We start from the raw sequence: 18,891 nt of genomic DNA, 5'->3' as shown, positions 1-18,891 counted from the left end.
TGATAGAGTTTGTTCACTATATATGTATGTGTTCTTTGAGTTGGAAAAGCTAATTGCAATGATGGGATTATCGTAATTAATTCAGCAAAAGTTTATTTGATACTTGAGGTGACTTTTGGTGTTGTATTTCGGCTATGTATGATTTTATTGAAATGATTAAATGATTTATTATTATTTTTAAAAAGCTTGACTCGGTGACTGCATGGTCCCGTATTCAGTCAAATAATACACGTATTATTTAGTTACACTATTAAGATGTCATAAGGATTCGAACATGAGAAAAAGTAAAACTACGCTTATTTTTCGCTTGATGAAAAAGATACGTTTACTTGAAAATGGTTGAGCGTGTTTGGATCTTGGTCACTGAATTTTGGCTTCCTCAAGCCCACATTACCATTGGAGGACTTTTTATCTGTTTAGGGCCTTGAAAAAATAGAAGACACAGAAAATGTCAATAAACTCTCTTAATACGTGGACCTCTAGGAAAGGCTTATCCTCTCTCTTCTCTCCAACGTATATAAACGCCCATTTGAAATTCAGAGCGCAAAGACATTTGCAGGGACAGCCATGGAAAGCTTGAAGCTTGCACAGTCTTTATTTAGTAGCCATGGAGGGAAAGCTATTGTTCCACTTCCCACCTCAAGCTTATTGCCCAAGTCGACTTTCCTCATCTACCCAAATCGCAAATTGGCCCTGTCCACTGGTACTTTCTTCTCCAACTCTACTGCTTTACTCTTTTGCTTCCAACTCATAGCTTTGCAGAGCAATTACTGAGCTATTAGCTGCTATTTGGTTGTTAGAAGAAAACCCAATTGACTCTTGACGCCAATTTTGAATTCCTTACTTGTAGCTTGGTCTGTGTAACTTTCTATTAGCTCTTTTACAATGGAGTTTTTTTTTCATCTTCTTTTTTTTCTCCCATTTTTCTGGGTCCAAGTTTGTCTTTTCATATTCAACCTCAAATTTTCTGTATATCACCAAAATCTATTTATTATTTGATGTAAAATTTCGTTTGCACACACTTAAGTTTTGTATAAACTTTGTTTTTGAAATCTTCCTATTGGATTCTGCTGTTTGGTGTCGTACAAAATCCCCTAATCATTCTAGGGTTTTCTGTGGTCCCAAATTAGCTTTTATCAGATATCCGGACTTGCGACATTCGTTTCGGATGCTATACAACCCAACTCCTTTTCTACATAAGGATTTGAGTGTCAATATGTTACCTTTTCCGGAGCCTATAATATGCCTATAATTCATATGGAGCCTATAATATGCCTGAAAGTTGTAAAAGGAAAACAATTCTTGTTCATCAATAATAAGAGTTCTCACTAAGTTCACATAATAGTGGCGCTAGATTTCACTAAGTTGATTTCTTATTATTGCATGATGCCAATTTGATTTACCCTATTTTGTACTTAGGAAATTACTTTCCTATTTTAACCATTTTCAGGGTTTACCAGTATGTACTATAAATACCTCCATATTGGAGAAGAATATACATCTGAAAATTATTCCCATATACTTTGTTCCTGCACTAGTTTCTGAATATCGATTTTCTTGGGAATTTTTTTCAGATTTTGTTACCACAGCAACTGTGGCCCTCTTGTCTGCCAATATGTTTCCCTGCAGGCACTGTGTTGTAAAACAAATTCGGAGTATGCAGTTTACCACTAGAAGTACATCAGGTAGCTGTGGCTGATTGTATCAATTTTGGTTTAAGAGTTTATTGTTTTATCTTCATAGGATATTGTTTTTACTGCATTGCTTTTCAGCATCTGTACAGTCTACAGTTGATGAATTAATGGAGGGTAAGTCCAAGGATCTCCCTGTGAGCGGGGATTCCATACGCCGTCGGTTTATCGATTTTTATGCTTCCCGTGGTCACAAAGTTCTTCCAAGTGCTTCTCTTGTACCAGATGATCCCACAGTTCTACTGACAATTGCAGGCATGCTCCAATTTAAGCCCATATTCCTTGGTCAGGTATGACACAGACTTTTTAGAAACCTGTCATGACGATACAGTTAAAGAGAATCTCTAGATTTCCCAATGGTACTCAGTGATCCTGTTTAGGTTCCCAGACAAGTACCCCGTGCTACAACTGCACAAAGATGCATACGTACAAATGATGTGGAGAATGTGGGCCGAACAAGTCGACATCATACATTCTTTGAGATGCTTGGAAATTTCAGTTTTGGAGATTACTTCAAGAAAGAAGCAATCCGATGGGCATGGGAGCTTTCAACTGTAGAGTATGCAAGAGTTTATGTTTTTTTATCAATCATTCGTTAATGTGAATTTATAAGTTCTGGTTATTGCTTGAAGCATGATCGCTGTTCTCATTAAAACAATCATTCTAAGAATGGTAGTTAACCATGATTCACCTAATTCACTTTATAGATATGGCATCCATGCTGCTGTTTGCATACGAAAGCTCCAAAGAATCTTATCTGAACCCCTTCTTAAGGAAATGATCTTTCTTATTTGAACCTTAGGAAATTCTCTATAAGAAAAGCGCAGTCTTTTATGAAACTGTAACTTTCCTTTTTGGTTTTTTCATATTTTTATTCATTTATCCATCTTAGTATCAGTTACTTTTTTATTAATTTATACTCTTGCTATTCATGAAAACATAACATCTGCACACCTGTTTTTTCATTCAGATTTGGGTTACCAGCTGACAGATTATGGATTAGTGTCTTTGAAGATGATAATGAAGCTTTTGAAATCTGGCATGATGAGGTTGGCTAAAAATGAGGTCACTAATAATTGCTTTTAGTTTACGTACATTTATCTTGTTAGGTGTTTTCTGCTCATCCATTTTCTCTTTATTAGCTATACTTCCATGTACATTACGCATGTATCTTAAACTGCTTTTTCCCCCAACATGATGTGATAAATCTCCTTGTGATTTTGAACATTTCATTTTTTCTGGTGGGTCTTTTCACATGTGTTTTTTTAAACCTTTATGCCTATATCCTGTCACGTCTTATGAGAAGGACATCCTTCTGTGTCTTTGCAATATGCTCTTAGCATCCCAATCACAGATATCATATGAGACTTTATGTTTTTTCTCCTCTACTAACTGTTCAAGTGTATCTCTAGTTCTATAACTGATGTTAAGTATGTAAGAATGGAATGTAACATATCATGGCTTTTGCTTCAGATGGGTGTTGCTGTTGAGCGTATAAAGAGAATGGGTGAAGATGACAACTTTTGGACTAGTGGAGTTACTGGTCCTTGCGGTCCATGCTCTGAGATTTATTATGATTTCCATCCTGAGAGGGGATATTCTGATACTGTATGTATATGGTTTTCAAAATTTTCTTTAAGAGGGGAGAAGGTTTAAATTCTGAACGACTTTACAGCAATGCTTTTTCCTTCTTTCACATTTTGGATTAATTTAATTTTCAGGATCTCAATGATGATACCAGGTTTATAGAGTTTTACAATTTAGTTTTTATGGAATTCAACAAGAAAGATGATGGTTCGCTTGAACCCTTGAAACAGAAGAATATAGATACTGGGCTTGGCCTGGAGCGTATGGCTCGCATCCTTCAGAAGGTATCAATTTCATTTGCCAGTTTTACAAGATAATGAATTTAAATTTCTATACAAAATTAGTACTTCCACAAGTAAGCTTACGGAGCTTGTTAACCACAGCATGCATTGATTGCAACACAAGTATCATATGAGTTTGTTCAATAATTATTAATTAAGTAATGTTTTTCTTGCAGGTTTCAAACAACTATGAAACTGACTTGATCTATCCAATTATGGAAAAGACCTCAGAATTGGCAAAAGTACCATACGGCCTAGCTGATGATCATTCAAAATTGAACCTCAAAGTATGCCCTTCTTTAAGAGACTTCAATTTCTGTTAAATTTGTAGTTCAACCAACACATTGGTAGGATTGTTCATGTAAGTTTTTCTATTTCAGATTATTGGAGATCACTTGCGTGCAATTGTATATCTCATATCGGATGGTGTTGTTCCATCAAATATTGGGAGAGGGTATGTCGTTCGACGGCTCATTAGAAGGGCTGTTCGTACTGGTAGGATGCTGGGTATAAAGGGGGACGGTCAGGGGAACCTTGAAGGAGCATTTTTACCTGTCATTGCAGGGAAAGTAATAGAGTTGAGCACCCACATAAATCCGGATGTAAAAGATAGAACACCTCGTATTCTTGAGGAGTTGAAAAGGGAAGAACTTAAATTTGTGCAGACATTGGAGAGAGGGGAAAAATATCTTGACCAAATGCTAGTTGAGGCATTATTAAGTGCAAAAGCAAGTGGGACGGTACCCCGCTTGTCAGGAAAAGATGCATTTCTTTTGTATGATACATATGGGTTTCCTATCGAAATAACAGCAGAGGTGGCTGAAGAGCGTGGTGTAAGTATAGATATGACTGGTTTTGATATTGAAATGGAAAACCAAAGGCGTCAATCCCAGGCTGCACACAGTGCTGTTAAACTTGCCATGGGAACTAGTGCAGAACTTACAAAAGATGTTCCAGACACCAAATTTCTCGGATATGAAACCCTTTCAGCAACGGCCATAGTGGAAAGTCTTATAGTGAATGGGAACCCTGTTCTACAGGTTTCTGAAGGAAGTAAAGTAGAAGTATTGCTGAACAGGACTCCATTTTATGCAGAATCAGGTGGTCAAATTGGAGATCATGGATTTTTATATGTCCCACAAGGTGAAAACCAACATAAGGCTGTTATGGAGATAATAGACGTCCAAAAATCTATGGGTAACATATTTGTTCATAAGGGTACAATCAGAGAGGGAGTTCTAGAAGTTGGCAGAGAAGTGGAAGCAGCAGTGGATGCAAAACTAAGGCAGCGGGCTAAGGTACAGACATATAGAAGCTATCTATAGATTCTGATATCTATTTATTCATGCTCACAAGCTGATTTAATTGCAACTAGAAAAGTCAAATATATGTATCTATTACACGTTATTCACTAATCAATTAGAATGTATTTTGTCAAACTCTGCAGGTTCATCATACTGCTACTCACTTGCTGCAATCTGCACTTAAGAAAGTTATAGGTCAGGAAACATCACAAGCTGGTTCGTTGGTGGCTTTTGAGCGTCTAAGATTTGATTTCAACTTCCATCGACCACTTATTGACGATGAGCTTGCAGAAATTGAAAGGCTAGTTAATAAATGGGTTGGAGATGCAACACCACTTCAAACTAAAGTGATGCCTCTTGCTGATGCCAAAGGAGCAGGGGCTATAGCAATGTTTGGAGAAAAATATGGTGAAGAGGTATGCATGTCTTTGGATTCTGACCATTGTTGTAACTTCTATATGTTAATACTTTTTCTCAAATACTAAATCTGCTACAAACCTTCTATTGATCCCAAAAGCAATTTGTTTACTTTAACACACTCGAACATTAAATTGGTTGGGGAGTTTTTCACTTAATTATGACCTGCTGTAGGTACGGGTTGTAGAGGTTCCTGGCGTATCCATGGAACTTTGTGGTGGGACCCATGTGAGCAATACTTCTGAAATACGTGGCTTCAAAATAATTTCAGAACAGGGTATTGCATCTGGAATCAGGCGTATAGAAGCTGTGGCAGGTGATGCCTTTATTGAATATGTCAATGCCAGAGATTATCATATGAAACAGCTATGTTCCACCCTCAAAGTATGTTTTCTTTTACTCTTTCGCATCTGCTACTTATTTAATTTAGTTTCCACTGTGGCTTGTGTTTACAGGTTTTTGTTTTTGTTCTCTCTTTTTCATTTCCCATTCCCTTTTCTTTTTCAATTTTCAAATGCTGTTTGAATGAATGGAACTAGGATTTTTATTGTGTAATGTTGCCTTTGTGAAGGTGAAAGCTGAAGAAGTAACAACCAGAGTAGAAAATCTCTTAGAGGAGTTACGGATAACGAGAAATGAAGCTTCTACCTTGCGTGAAAAAGCAGCAGTTTACAAAGCATCAATAATGGCAACCAAAGTGATTTCTGTGGGAACTTCAGAAAAATTTAGGTACAAATCTGCCAACATGTTTACTTGGGCATTGTAACTATGTCGCCATTTATCAAATAAGCACCATCTTTCTCAGGGAGTTTAACTAGTCCTTATCTGAATCACCTACCTATAAATGATAAGAAACTCATAATTTATGTACTGAAGTCTGCATTATAGCCCAAGCAATCTCATGACTCTGAGAAAGTATTAACTGAGTTCTATTTTTACACGATCATTATCTTATATTTTAACCTATTTGGTTTTGCACCAACATGTAATAGTGCCTTGTATTATTTGCTTATATGTTCTTGCTCTTAATACTGAACATACCTTTTTTTTTTCTGAATTTTTTTTTAATTAATTTTGGTTGTTGCTCTTTTTGGGAAAAATTTCATATCACAGGGTACTAGTTGAATCCATGGAAGATACTGATGCTGATTCACTAAAAAAAGCAGCCGAATATCTGATAGAGACACTAGAAGATCCAGCAGCTGTAATTCTGGGCTCTTGTCCAGGTGCTGACAAGGTAAGTTTGGTTGCTGCATTCACCCCAGGGGTTGTTCAATTGGGAATACAAGCAGGGAAGTTCATAGGACCTATAGCTAAGTTGTGCGGTGGTGGAGGGGGCGGAAGACCCAACTTTGCTCAGGCAGGAGGGAGGAAGCCTGAGAATTTGTCCAATGCACTTGAAAAAGCTCGGTCCGAGATCATCTCAGTCCTCTCTGAAAAGGCAAAGTGATACCTGTGAAGAGTTTCTCATGTTGACTTGCAAGATCACAGAGAAGGGGGCAATGATCCTTGTTTTGAATTGATAAACAATACATCTAATTGGTATGGAAAGGGGAAGAATTAAATATTGTAGAGCTTGTATAGGAAAGAAGTCATTAGATCAAGCTATTCAATTCCAATTATAAGTTACACATTTGCTTAGGAAATAAAAAGATTTGAGTCTCATTTTGTTCACTTAGCTAAGCACCCGTTTAATTATATACTTTTTATTTCATCAGTAATGAACAAAAATAACCAGGACATCCAAACGCCAACTCTTAGTCTAGTGGTACATCTGAAAAGAAGTCTTTCCACTTCCCCATTTCCGTTAATAAAAGATAACGGTCATCCAAATGTTTGTTTTTCCTATATAAACCCTCCACTTTCAAATTCTAATTCTGTTCCCAATCATCCAATATCATGGTTGATTGTCTCGTGCAGGATATGAACATTTGCATGGACCAAGAAGGTTTTTCAGATCATGTAATTAAAACAAGTTGTGCACGAAGTTATTAATGCTGCATTATCATACAGGACACATGACTTCATTTTCATTATTTTTGGATTTGTTTGAGATTTGGCAAGAGGTCTAACGGACAACCATCTAATTATATGTAACTGGAACCTAAATCGCATATTGTTTTAGTTCAATTTCTTGCAACCATCTGATTTGCATTTGATGACTTCTTCAGCGAATTACTCCACATGGAGCAAATAAAGATCCCCCAATCAATCCGCAACTTTGCTTGATTTTCTTCTCATGGTTTATGATTTTGCAAAGTTGTGCCAAAAAAATTACAAGAAAATTAGAAGCATCATTTTCTTTTTGTTCTTTTGGTAAATTAGAGCACCACAGCTGGAACACAAGAGCTTTCAATTGATGGTGGTGGACAGTGAGAGTCCATCGTTGCAGAGTTGTGGTGATGAAATAATGATAAATGATGATGCAAAATGCAGCTGTTTCTTGAAAAGGATGGTTTTCAATGCTGTCAAGCTTTTTGACTAAGGAAAAAATAAAGCATTACGCGGAGAAAGGAATTCAAGAAAAGAACACATCGTTCTTCTTTTTCTTTTCTTTTTTTATTTTTGTCCTAGGATTAATTTATGGTTATTAATCAAAGTGGTCGGAAATTGAAACTTAACCCTATATTATCATACCGTTAGTATAACTAATTCACTCATATTATGATAATATGTCACCGACGTAATTGTGTAACGATATCATAGAATTTAATTTTTCTAAAACTTAGTATCACATCTAAGACTCATCAATGCATAATGTGATTCTCAGTTTCTATCACCATTTAATCAAGGGATCAACAAAGAAGAAAGGTCCCCCCAAAATTGCCTTGCTGTATATTATATAATTCAATTAACCTTAGCTGTGATGCGTTTGGTCATATATTCATTTCTTGCTTGACAAGTGGGAGTTGCGTTGCGTCGACCTTCATTTGTTCTTATCTTTCCACTCACACTCATAAAGCAGCAATCATCGTAGTCACCAAACTTATCATCTTCTCACACGTATATTTCCCTGTTTCCCTATTCCTTTTTGTTCTTCTCTTTCCATTTTCCCTTTTTTTTTAATTTAAATTTTCAGATAAAATTTCCTTTTTGTTTCTTATTAGTTAGGGCCATTCATGCACACACGACAGCATCTCTAAGATCATGGAAAATGCCAAGCTTGCTTTTCTTAATTGCATCATCTTCTTGTTGCATCTTATTCATTTTATTCTAAACCCATCCAAAAAGAGACCACAAAATGTTATTAAAGAAGAACCCATAAAAGTTTTCTGTTATGCAAGAAATTTTATATAAATATATGTGAAATAATGGGAAAGAGAGTTTTCTCACACATTGTTAATGTATTATGAAGATTCGAATCTAAGATCATTAATCTACCAGTCAAAATTATTTTCTTTAGACTGGAGCCTGTTGACCAAATACAAGAAAATTATATATTATACACACACATTTGAATTTAATTAGTATTTTATACCATATATCCTCTTCTTCCCAATTCTAAAAAATTATGAGACTTGGCCTCAAAGTGCAAAAAGTTTGTCCCCTCACCAACGATAGGGTTCCACAATGTGTAGCCTGCAGAATTGACACATAAGTGCATAGGCAGCACCAGTCTCATGTTTACACGGAGCCTTAAAAAACAAACCTCAAAAAGAGTCGGTGACAGACAAAACCCATAATCTTCCACTTTTCTTTGCCCTGCATTTCAGCAATTGCCTGTCTCTTTCCTTCTTGTTATTATAGCTTGCCCACAATATCCCAATATCCCACATAATCACTTACAGCAAACACAACCAAACCCATACTAAATAAAAAATAAGTCCAAAGTTTTTTATTTTCAGCACATGCTGACCTGTCCTCCATAGTCCACAGTCCACCCACCCTTTTCTCCAATCTTTTGAACTCTGTATATATAGCCCACGGCTTTCCCTTCCTTTTACTATAACTTTCTGCAATCAATTCTGATAAGCAAAATCTAAACTCCAAAATGGCATTGTTTCTTTGCTTCCTCTTCTTCCTTCTCATCTCCTCTGCCTCTGCTTGTGACCGCTGTAGGCACCAATCCAAGGCAGCCTATTTCTCCACAGCCTCTGCACTTTCATGTAAGATCACCAGCTTCTTAATCTCCTTACCCTTGATTTAATTTCTCTGTTGGATTAAAACCCAGTTGATGATTTTGTGAATAAATTAGTGGGTTAATTTTGTTTTTTGGATTTTATGCAGCTGGGGCTTGTGGGTATGGTTCCTTGGCCTTGGGACTTGGTGGAGGACACCTTGCAGCTGGTGTGCCTTCCCTCTACAAAGATGGAGCTGGCTGTGGTGCATGCTTCCAGGTACTTTATTTTCTTCTTTATTTGTTGGCTGAAATTCTTATGCCATACATTGTATTGATTTGGTTTTGCTTGCAGATAAGATGCAAGAACACAACTCTTTGCACAAAACAAGGGACCAGAGTTACTTTGACTGATCTCAATAAAAGTAATCAGACAGATTTTGTTCTCAGCAGCAGAGCTTTCATGGCCATGGCTCAAAAGGGTTTGGGCCAAGACATTTTGAGACACGGCATTGTCGATGTGGAATATAAGAGGTAAGCATATGCAAAAGTTTTAATTAGAAACTTCATTATAAAAAAAAAAATTAATCAAATTTCACACGCCAAAATTAGAATTTAAATGTATATTAAATTGGTTTTTTTTATCTTCCAGAAATTCATAAAGCTTTTGTTGCATTTGCACCGACGATATTAAAAAAATATATCATTTGTGTTGTGGACCAACATTTAAATATTAGGTCCTACAGACAAAAAAACCCAATCACATTAATGCTAGTAACGGTAAAAAATGTACCCAAAAAGAAAATAAAACTACACTATTTCTGTTCTGATATATATATATTCATTTTGTATGTGACAGGGTACCATGTGAGTACAAAAACCAAAATCTAGCCTTGCGTGTGGAAGAATCGAGCCAAAAGCCACATTACTTAGCAATCAAAATTCTGTATCAAGGTGGTCAGACAGAAATAGTAGCCATTGATGTTGCTCAGGTTGGTTCTTCAAATTGGGGTTTCCTGACTCGAAACAATGGGGCAATCTGGGACACGAGTAGGGTTCCGGCAGGGGGCCTACAGTTCCGGTTCTTAGTGACGGCCGGGTACGATGGGAAGACGGTTTGGGCACAGAATGTGCTCCCTGCTAACTGGAAACCTGGGATGATATATGACACAAAAGTTCAAATCAGTGACATTGCAAAAGAGGGTTGCTCTACCTGTGATGATGAGATCTGGAAATGAGCTTAAAGTTGGATGTTTTGTCCCTGCTTCTCTGAATACACATAATATAGTTCAGCATACACTAAAATCAATTCGTTTGTAACATTAGTGTTAGGAGTTTAGGCGTATTTTATGTGTTTAGAGATTTATTTGTCAAATTTTGTTACTTTTCAACTCGTGTAATGTAATATGTAACATGTAAATTTCGTGTTACTTATATTTGGGCCTTTTTTAAAGATTATTGGGACCTTCTGTTCATTGCCAACCCACACCCCAATTGCTTTTAATATACGAAGAGTTTGACCAACAAAAGATGCAAAGATTTTTAATTGTGAAAGGAAACAAAAAAAGATGCAAAATCTTGATAAACTTCCCGGTACATCATGCATGGGATTGGCTGTGGACCTCACTTCCCTGAGTCTCACGGTCCATGTATCATCTCTTTATAGTTGATCAATTTCATTCAAATTCATTGATTAGTGCCTGTGAATAATTTTCCCATACCTAGTCACCACTTGAGATTCACAGGCACCCAAACCAAAATCTCCAACACAAGGAAAATATATATATATATATATATATATTAAATAGCAAACACAAAATAAAATTATGGGAAGAGAAATAAATGTGGTTTGAAGGTTGGGGTGGTGGCTGACCTATCTTCCCCGATGCCAATCTCTCACCTCTTTTTTTTTTTTTTTTTGAAAATTAGCGATAACATTGAAGAAGACAAAGGTTACACAAGTTCGTAAAGCAAAACCTTCTGAATAAAATCAGGAGGCTGCTCCCAAAACGAAGCGATATAGTGTGCTACCGAGTCAGGAGAAGTATGAATCTGCCCAGTTCCGAAGTGCCATTGTTGAGCAATCTCTCACCTTAGTTTTTCATTTTTGTATTGTTCTCTTGGTCATCAAGGTCTAAGATGCAGTCACCTACAGATTAAATCTAAGGGTGAAGAAAAAATTGATTTAAAAATCCATATAAGATTAGTTTAAATTATTTTCACTTAAACAAAATCAGTTTTGTGGAAAGAAAAAAAAAATAAACAAACAAAACAGGTTCTATCTGGCCCTCCAAACATCATTGAGTTCTTAAGTACATACATACCAATACACCATTGAATCATCAACCAACTAATATCAACTGCTCAACAATATTCCACTTGATATGCATACAGATTTCTCTCTTATTAACCAGAAAATAGAATGAAAAACAATGGTAGAAACTAAAGAATTCCCAAATTAAAATTTTCCCAAAATCTTCGGTCTTTGTCCATCCACAAGAGATGGAAAATTAAATTAGACAAATTCGCAACGCGGAAGTTGGAAAAGCTAAAGAGAAGGACAACAATGAGGAACTGAAGGCAGTGAAACTTTCGAAAACCCTTAAAATACCCTTTGCTTAACAAAAATATCAGAACACCTGAATTTAATATAACAAAAGAAAAATAGTGAAAGTCAAATTTACTTAACTATAAATCAAAAAAGAATATTCCACGTAAGTAATTATATGGAAGGAGAAAATCCCTACTCTGGACACATTCCTTTTTTCTCTCCCCACTCTACCCACCTCTCTCTTTGTTTGTTGTCTTTTCAATTTCTCATATTCTTATATATCTTTAAATTTACCTAATTAAAAGAAATTACATATTCAAAAACCGACAAAAGTTGCTTCTGTGACAGATCTGTTGAAATTGAAAACTCGGGGACTAAAATAGATTTTAGGTACAAGCACAGTGACCAAAAATCTATTTAAACCTTATTAAAATAATTGAATTTAGTTTACACCAATATCCCAAATCAAGGTAGAAGAAAACCATAAGCAAGATACAAATGTCAGACTTTCGATAGTCACAATATACAGTCACAATCCTCAGTTACATTGGAGGGGGAATTAGACAACTTCATCATGTCGTACTTAGAGTTGGGCCTTTTTCAGGGCATGCTTTTTATAGTTGGGCCTCCTTATGGGCAATGCCTTCACAGTTGAGCCCAAATTTCATAAGCTTGCCAAGTGGCATATTATTATTATTATTATTATTATTATTATTATTATTATTATTATTATTATACGAGGAACAAAACATAAAGAATATACTTTGATATTATATATGTAGCACTCACACATGCCTACGAAAGTCAGAGGCGAAATTGAAAGAGACGTGAAATTGAAAACTGTGTGTAATGAGACAGTTCTAAATCGATGGATAGGCTTAAAGTTAAAGTTAGGTAAGGAAGGTCAATTGATTGGTATTAATATTATTCATTTATCTTTTATGTTTAAGCAGAGGTAGGTAGCCAAATTAATCAGTATTTATATGGGCATCTTTGAACCAGATAGGGATTGACCATAGTCAACATGCTAATTCCTCCTAATTCTACGGGTCATTTTCTCCTTTATCAACTTTCATAAGCTAGTACTATATTGATCTTAATAGTCAAATCAAAGTCTTAAACGTCTCTCATATATATGTCGAACTCTTGCTATAATGAACGTAAAAATCATTGTTTTTCATGCGAGAATCCTTCCTCCGAGTTTTTTATATGTGTTAATTGAATCGTTTGAGCATATATATTATGTCCAAATGGCTCCATTTGTAGATTACAAATTTGTAATGTTCATGGCAATAAAAGGGTTGGTTTGGGATGTATACTTTGGTGCAAAAGCTAGCTATCTTTTCAAGTTGATGTTCCTAGTTGGAAAAGTTGGGTACGTAAACTGTAAAGACCACTCCACACACCATCATTCAAACCCATCCCTCTGTCTCATTCACTAAAGCCCATCTTCTAGGAACATCAGAAACATACAGAGAATAGTTGGTTCGTGTCCAAAAAAGAGAGGGAATTTGACTGGAGCAAACAGCAAATTGTTGAAATTGAATGTTAACTTCAACTGTTTCATGGGACCAAACTCATGAATAAGACTCCAATCCAACCATAGAACACTGGAAGGCCCTACTCACTTTGAATATAAAACTCAGTTTTGAACTTTGAATATTGGTGCATGTAGCATTTCTAGTTTGATATGCAGTTTCTCTGTTTTTCTCACTTTTAGCTTTGTAGGTATATAGGGAAAACAGTTTCAAAAATTGCCCACCCATGTGAGACGAACTGTAAAATTAAATCATCTTGCATCAACAGTATGCATTAAACGACTATGAAATTCTATTGCTTTACATCAACAGATGAAACTTATTCAATATGCATTAAACGATTGTAAGATAAATATCGTCTTGCATCAATAGATGAATCTTACTCACAATGCATCAAACGATTGAAAGTCACTTACTTATGTATAAAAAACTATGTTTATATTTTTGATAAACAACTTATTTTTATCTAACGTGTGCAAAATGAGAAGGAGTTGGAATGAAGTTACCCATATGGATTTAGATTATCAGACATTCCTTGACAGGCAGTACTGATTTGATGGATTTGAATTGGGCGCCGCACATTGCACAATAACCTGCGCTAGAATGAAATAGGCATGTTTAGGCAATAGCTACCTGCCTGCAAGTTAATCACACACAGTACGTCAACTAGGCAGAGAGAAAAGGGTTTGGCGGTAATTAGGGTTGATTGTATGGACAACTTTTGAAGAGCTCACTTCCCAGGGTTGATAAAGTGCTTCTTGAAAAGCACACTCATTATGGACGATTTAACGGCTGAAAGAAGTTTGCTGATTTTGCTCTCCAATCTAATCCCACAACCACAACCCGCGCAGCCTATGTTTTGCCTATGCCTCTTCTACAACTCTAGCTACTCAGATGGAATTAATCTCCACTTTCCTTGTCTTCTTTAACGAGCTCAACTACCTTAGTATGGTAAGTAGTTATTAAATGAAGTGTAAATAACAAGACCTACCTTGTAACCTTCAATTTTGTAATCATGGGGCATAAACGAGCTCAACTACCTTAGTATTTGATCTGGAGTGCATTGGTTTTATGATAAAGAAAGTTTGAGTAAGTGGTTTATTCTTATTAGAAAGTTTGATATGTTATTTATATATTACGAGACTGAATTTAAACCACAAAACAGATAAATTATGTCTAAATGTGCAATTTTGATTAACTAACAAACGCTGAACTAAGCTCAACTACCTTAGTATTTGATCTGCAGTGCATTGGTTTTATTATAAAGAATGCTTTGCTTATAATTTGCTCATAAAAGAAATGTCATTAACTCGTCTACTTCTTTTTTTAATTCGAAAGTTTGACATGTTATATATGTTACGAGACTGAATCAGAATCATTAACGAGATAAATTATGTTTATATGTGTAGTTCTGAATGATTCATCAAAAACTTAAATCTTTTACTCTATTTTTATAATAGTGATTATTTCTAATTTACTTCTTTTAGGAGCATTTATCCCAATTCAAATTCACATGACTAACAAACACCAAAATGCTTGTAAATCAAGGGAGAGCAACACCAACAACTCTCATAACTCAGCTACCCCAAAAGATTACACAACGCCAAGAGGAAGAACAAGTTCCAAGCTCCATAGGTAGCAACGAAAAACTGAAAGGAGAATAAAGGATGGCATTAATTTCAACCTAGCTATAGCTAAAGAGAAGGCTACACACATTTGATTGATAGACATAGGAGAGGAGTGGGCGATGCTGCAGAAATAAAATTATTGCGCCGCACTGCTTTGGCAAATGCCACCATGCCCTTGGCCTATCTCTTTTGACACTGCAAACCATAAATAAAACGCCATCTCTCAACATTATTATTTATCGAGCAGATGGTGTATGCATCTACAGCCTTTCACTGTGGTCTCGTCATTTGATTGTATATGGTGTAATGAGAAAAAGTTGCAACGGGGATCTCATTATCTTGATTTTCTAATTAATAATGTTATGATACGTGAAAAAGTGATCACGTGTGTCATAATGTAGTGTTATTGGTCAAGAATATCAAAAGGAGTGCTATCTATTTTGTGGAAGTGTTTATCGAGCAGTAATTCATGCCACCGCCCATGGCAATTGCTATCAGATATATATTGGCACATTGATGTTTTCTTGTGTGCATTCCCTGTAAATGCGCCGTGGCACATGTTATTGAAACGTGATTGATATTTCATCCTCTATTATAGTACTACAGCCGACCCAGTAACCAGCATTATTGTCCAGTGAAACCAACATGACCCTGCAAAAGGACCACCCAATTATAAACCTCAAAAATAATAATATGTATGAGTCATACACCATACATCGTTTTTGAGAAATTATTGTATTATACTGTAAAATGACAACGGTATATAATTTAAGATCTCTCATTTTTAGAATATAGTATCAATAAATATACACTACTGCACTATAATTACTCCCCAATACACTACTCCACATTCCTTTTTTCACTCCCCACTCTACCCAACAAACTCAGGCTGGAGCATGCTCTCGTTTTGCCTTTGGGCTGGCCTGGTTTCATGGGACCTAGCAGTTGTTGGGAAGCTTCAGCTTGCTAGAAGACGAATTTGGGGCTTGGACCCCCTCCTATCCTGGCACGGGCTCAATGCTGGAAGTGCTCTTATTACAAAGAGAGTGTAATACATATTTATAGTTACATAAGTTAGTGAGTTTAGGGTTCTAAACCATTGATCCCTAATGATGATTATCATCAGAAAGTTACATCATAATCATAGAAAGGATCTCTAGGTTTAATATGGGAAGTGGAATACGATGTAACAAAATGTGAAGCATGTATGCTATTTCCTAGTAACCAACCATTATCTTATGCATAATGCATGCAATAATGATATTAATGCTAGTCATTAAGTCTTAATTTATTGTGTAGCAGTAACTATTTGTTTCATGAAGAAAGGTGGTTGCGTGGAGCAGTTGAACTCTATAACCACGGAAGTACTTTTTTGAGTTACCTCATATGGAATTGGAGCTTTCCTCCCTTCAAGCAAAGCTGGTCGGTAAAAATGGATTTTTTAGAGCACGATTCTAAAACCATGTTTAAATCGTTGATCGACAATGCCACATTAATTGAATGTTGCTGTTATCTAGTATTTTCTAAGTACTTTGATCAAAATTAAAAAAGTTACAGAAAGGATTAAAAGATGCAATGAATGGTTGATGAAGAGAATAACTCTACATTTTCTTTACAGTTAAGGTTAAGAAGAGGAATTGGGAAAAAAAGAAAACTACAATATAAATTACAAGATGTTGATATTTGATATAAATGAAATGTGCACCCAACCCAAATCTCAATCCAAATAAATTGGATTGTCAATTTCTCATCCCATCGTATATAATTTGTAGTCGGTGCAAATCATAAAGAATGAGTTAACATTATCTAAGAACGCATTCTCATGTTTGATAAGTACAAACGTAATATGAGTTGGTATTTCCATTGTTAGTTTAACCTAAAAAAACCCATAAAATGAAGATTTGCAAAATCAAAAAATAAATTCCTTAAATCAAATATTTGGTTTTGATCTTGAATAAATCATAACTAAATTTACATTTTTTAAAGTTAAAAAAATATATTATACTTTCATCTAATCTAAATTACAAAAAAGGGAGTTCAAACTCGCATGGGCGGAACCATACTAAAGGCTACAGTGGACTGTAGCCTAGTGTGATTTTTTAAGAAAAAAATATAAAACCAATATATTTAACTTATTTTCAATATTAACCTAGTTAGTACGCTGTACATATTACCTTATTTCCATTTTCAACATTTAAGTAAATGTCTTTGTCATTTTACTTTTATTTATTTTTATATTATTCAATTTACTTAAGTTTACAATGTAAATAAGGAAGTACCCCACATTTGGATTTAAAAAAAAAACTAGAAAATCAAATTCCCACAAAATCAAAATTTGAAAAATCGGTTTTAGTGCAAAATACGATTTAGGCTAAAAATGATGGCTCATTAAGTCAATATATACTTCATACTAAAATTCCATAAAATCAAGTTTTCTTATTTGATGTGTGAGGAATAAAAGCCGCAAAAATTATCATCAGGTTGAGATGTTATTTTGACATCCAAAAGCAATATGTCAAATGAATATTTTATTATTTTAAAGATAGTTGGTTGTTACTTTCATTTATTATTTTCCTTTTTATATTTTTTTCTTCTTTATCTTAAATGATTTGCTGTTACAATAATTATTTATTTGACATATCGGGTGAAGTGTAAAATTGTGTAAATGTCAAATTGCCACATCAACTATCAAATTTAAATTTGATGTTTGGTATTTGACATCTCCCTTGGAGATGCTCTTAGTCAACATTTTTACATAAAACAACTTTTCATGTATAATATAAATGCATGAAGGAACTTAAGGTCAATCTAGGTAAAAAGCCTTAGATATTCAATCCACTATGGTGTTAAACCCTATTTAGTTTATGTTAAAACTTATTGAAAATTAGTCTATGGAGCTATGAACTAGCTTGATATATATGATTTAATGTTTACTTTTAGTTATAGAAAGACTATAAAAATTGGAAGTACCAAAAAAAATAATCATTAAATTTTAAACTAATAACTTTTTGTTGAAAAATTCATAGTTTTACTCTTGCAAACTCGGTACGTCCATATCTATTTAAAACTATTTGTAAAAGCTAATAATATCTTCGTGACAATATCTTCATTCTCGGTGTTTCCCACTATGAATCCCACTTATGCTTAAAAAGTTAGGTTAGTAAAACCAAGCTCCTTCACTAAATACATCCTAAATTTGTTAATTAGCTATGATTTTTTCGCTTCACTGGCCTACCTCCTCCTCCGCTAAATAAACCTCAAGTTGAGCCATGCCAAGAAGCCAAAAAGCGAAGAAACCAAAAAACCAATATTTTAGTGTTGTTGATCTTTGATTTGATGCAGAAGGGCTCTGCACGTGTAAATACGCACCAAGTTATGATTGCGTGCATTAAAAATGACACGGACAGAAAGAGAGAAAGAGAGAGGCGCTACGCCACCACACAAGGTAGTGTGCAAAAATGAGATTTTTTTTCCTTTTTTCTCTGCAAATGGGTGCTTAATTACCAGCTAAGGCACGAAACCAGCAAGCCTCCTCCATGAATGTAAGACACGTGTCAACATCGGTGAGGAACGGTCTCTGAATGGCGCACAGACTTCCCACTGTGTCTTTTTTGCTTTGCCCTTTTGTCTTACTTCGTCTCTATCCTTTTGACAGAACAGAACCACAGTATTCCTTTCCTTCCTTCTCTCTATTTTTCATTTTTCAAACTTTTAATAAATATATTTTTTTAATTTTAAAAATGCAATTTTGCTTTTTGGGGGTCCTACACTTTTAGTCATGTAGTCATATTTGTGTGGAGTCTATAGCTCTATATATAGCGGTTGGTCCTTCTTTAC

At 35.2% G+C, this 18,891-nt stretch overlaps 2 protein-coding genes across 4 annotated transcripts; both read left to right on the top strand.

The window, feature by feature from the left end:
• The first annotated feature begins 519 nt into the window (after positions 1-519).
• Positions 520-6,954, top strand: EMB1030 (Alanyl-tRNA synthetase, class IIc). Of its 3 annotated transcripts, XM_008237885.3 has the most exons (13): positions 520-703; positions 1,575-1,685; positions 1,773-1,981; positions 2,072-2,250; positions 2,662-2,740; positions 3,165-3,299; positions 3,413-3,562; positions 3,736-3,846; positions 3,940-4,857; positions 5,007-5,279; positions 5,455-5,664; positions 5,852-6,009; positions 6,394-6,954. In XM_008237885.3, exons 1-13 carry the CDS (start codon positions 568-570, stop codon positions 6,728-6,730), a joined length of 3,006 nt encoding a protein of 1,001 aa, XP_008236107.3. In that variant the 5' UTR covers positions 520-567; the 3' UTR covers positions 6,731-6,954. The 3 variants fall into 3 exon arrangements, with proteins under 3 accessions (XP_008236107.3, XP_088910592.1, XP_016650938.2); XM_089054466.1 differs by lacking the exon at positions 520-703 and having other exon boundaries at positions 1,579-1,685; positions 1,784-1,981; XM_016795452.2 differs by lacking the exons at positions 520-703; positions 1,575-1,685 and having other exon boundaries at positions 1,840-1,981; positions 2,059-2,250.
• Positions 6,955-9,076: 2,122 nt separating this feature from the next.
• On the top strand, positions 9,077-10,812 carry LOC103334897 (expansin-like A2). Its single transcript, XM_008237886.3, has 4 exons — positions 9,077-9,386; positions 9,508-9,617; positions 9,693-9,871; positions 10,197-10,812. The coding sequence occupies exons 1-4, from the start codon at positions 9,272-9,274 to the stop codon at positions 10,573-10,575; spliced, it is 783 nt and encodes a 260-aa protein (XP_008236108.2). The 5' UTR covers positions 9,077-9,271; the 3' UTR covers positions 10,576-10,812.
• The last annotated feature ends 8,079 nt before the right edge of the window (positions 10,813-18,891 follow it).

Source organism: Prunus mume, linkage group LG6 (genome assembly GCF_029339155.1).
Source record: "Prunus mume cultivar Tortuosa linkage group LG6, ASM2933915v1, whole genome shotgun sequence".
In the NCBI taxonomy this organism is placed as follows: domain Eukaryota; kingdom Viridiplantae; phylum Streptophyta; class Magnoliopsida; order Rosales; family Rosaceae; genus Prunus; species Prunus mume.
This window is presented reverse-complemented; position numbering and strand designations above follow the sequence as displayed.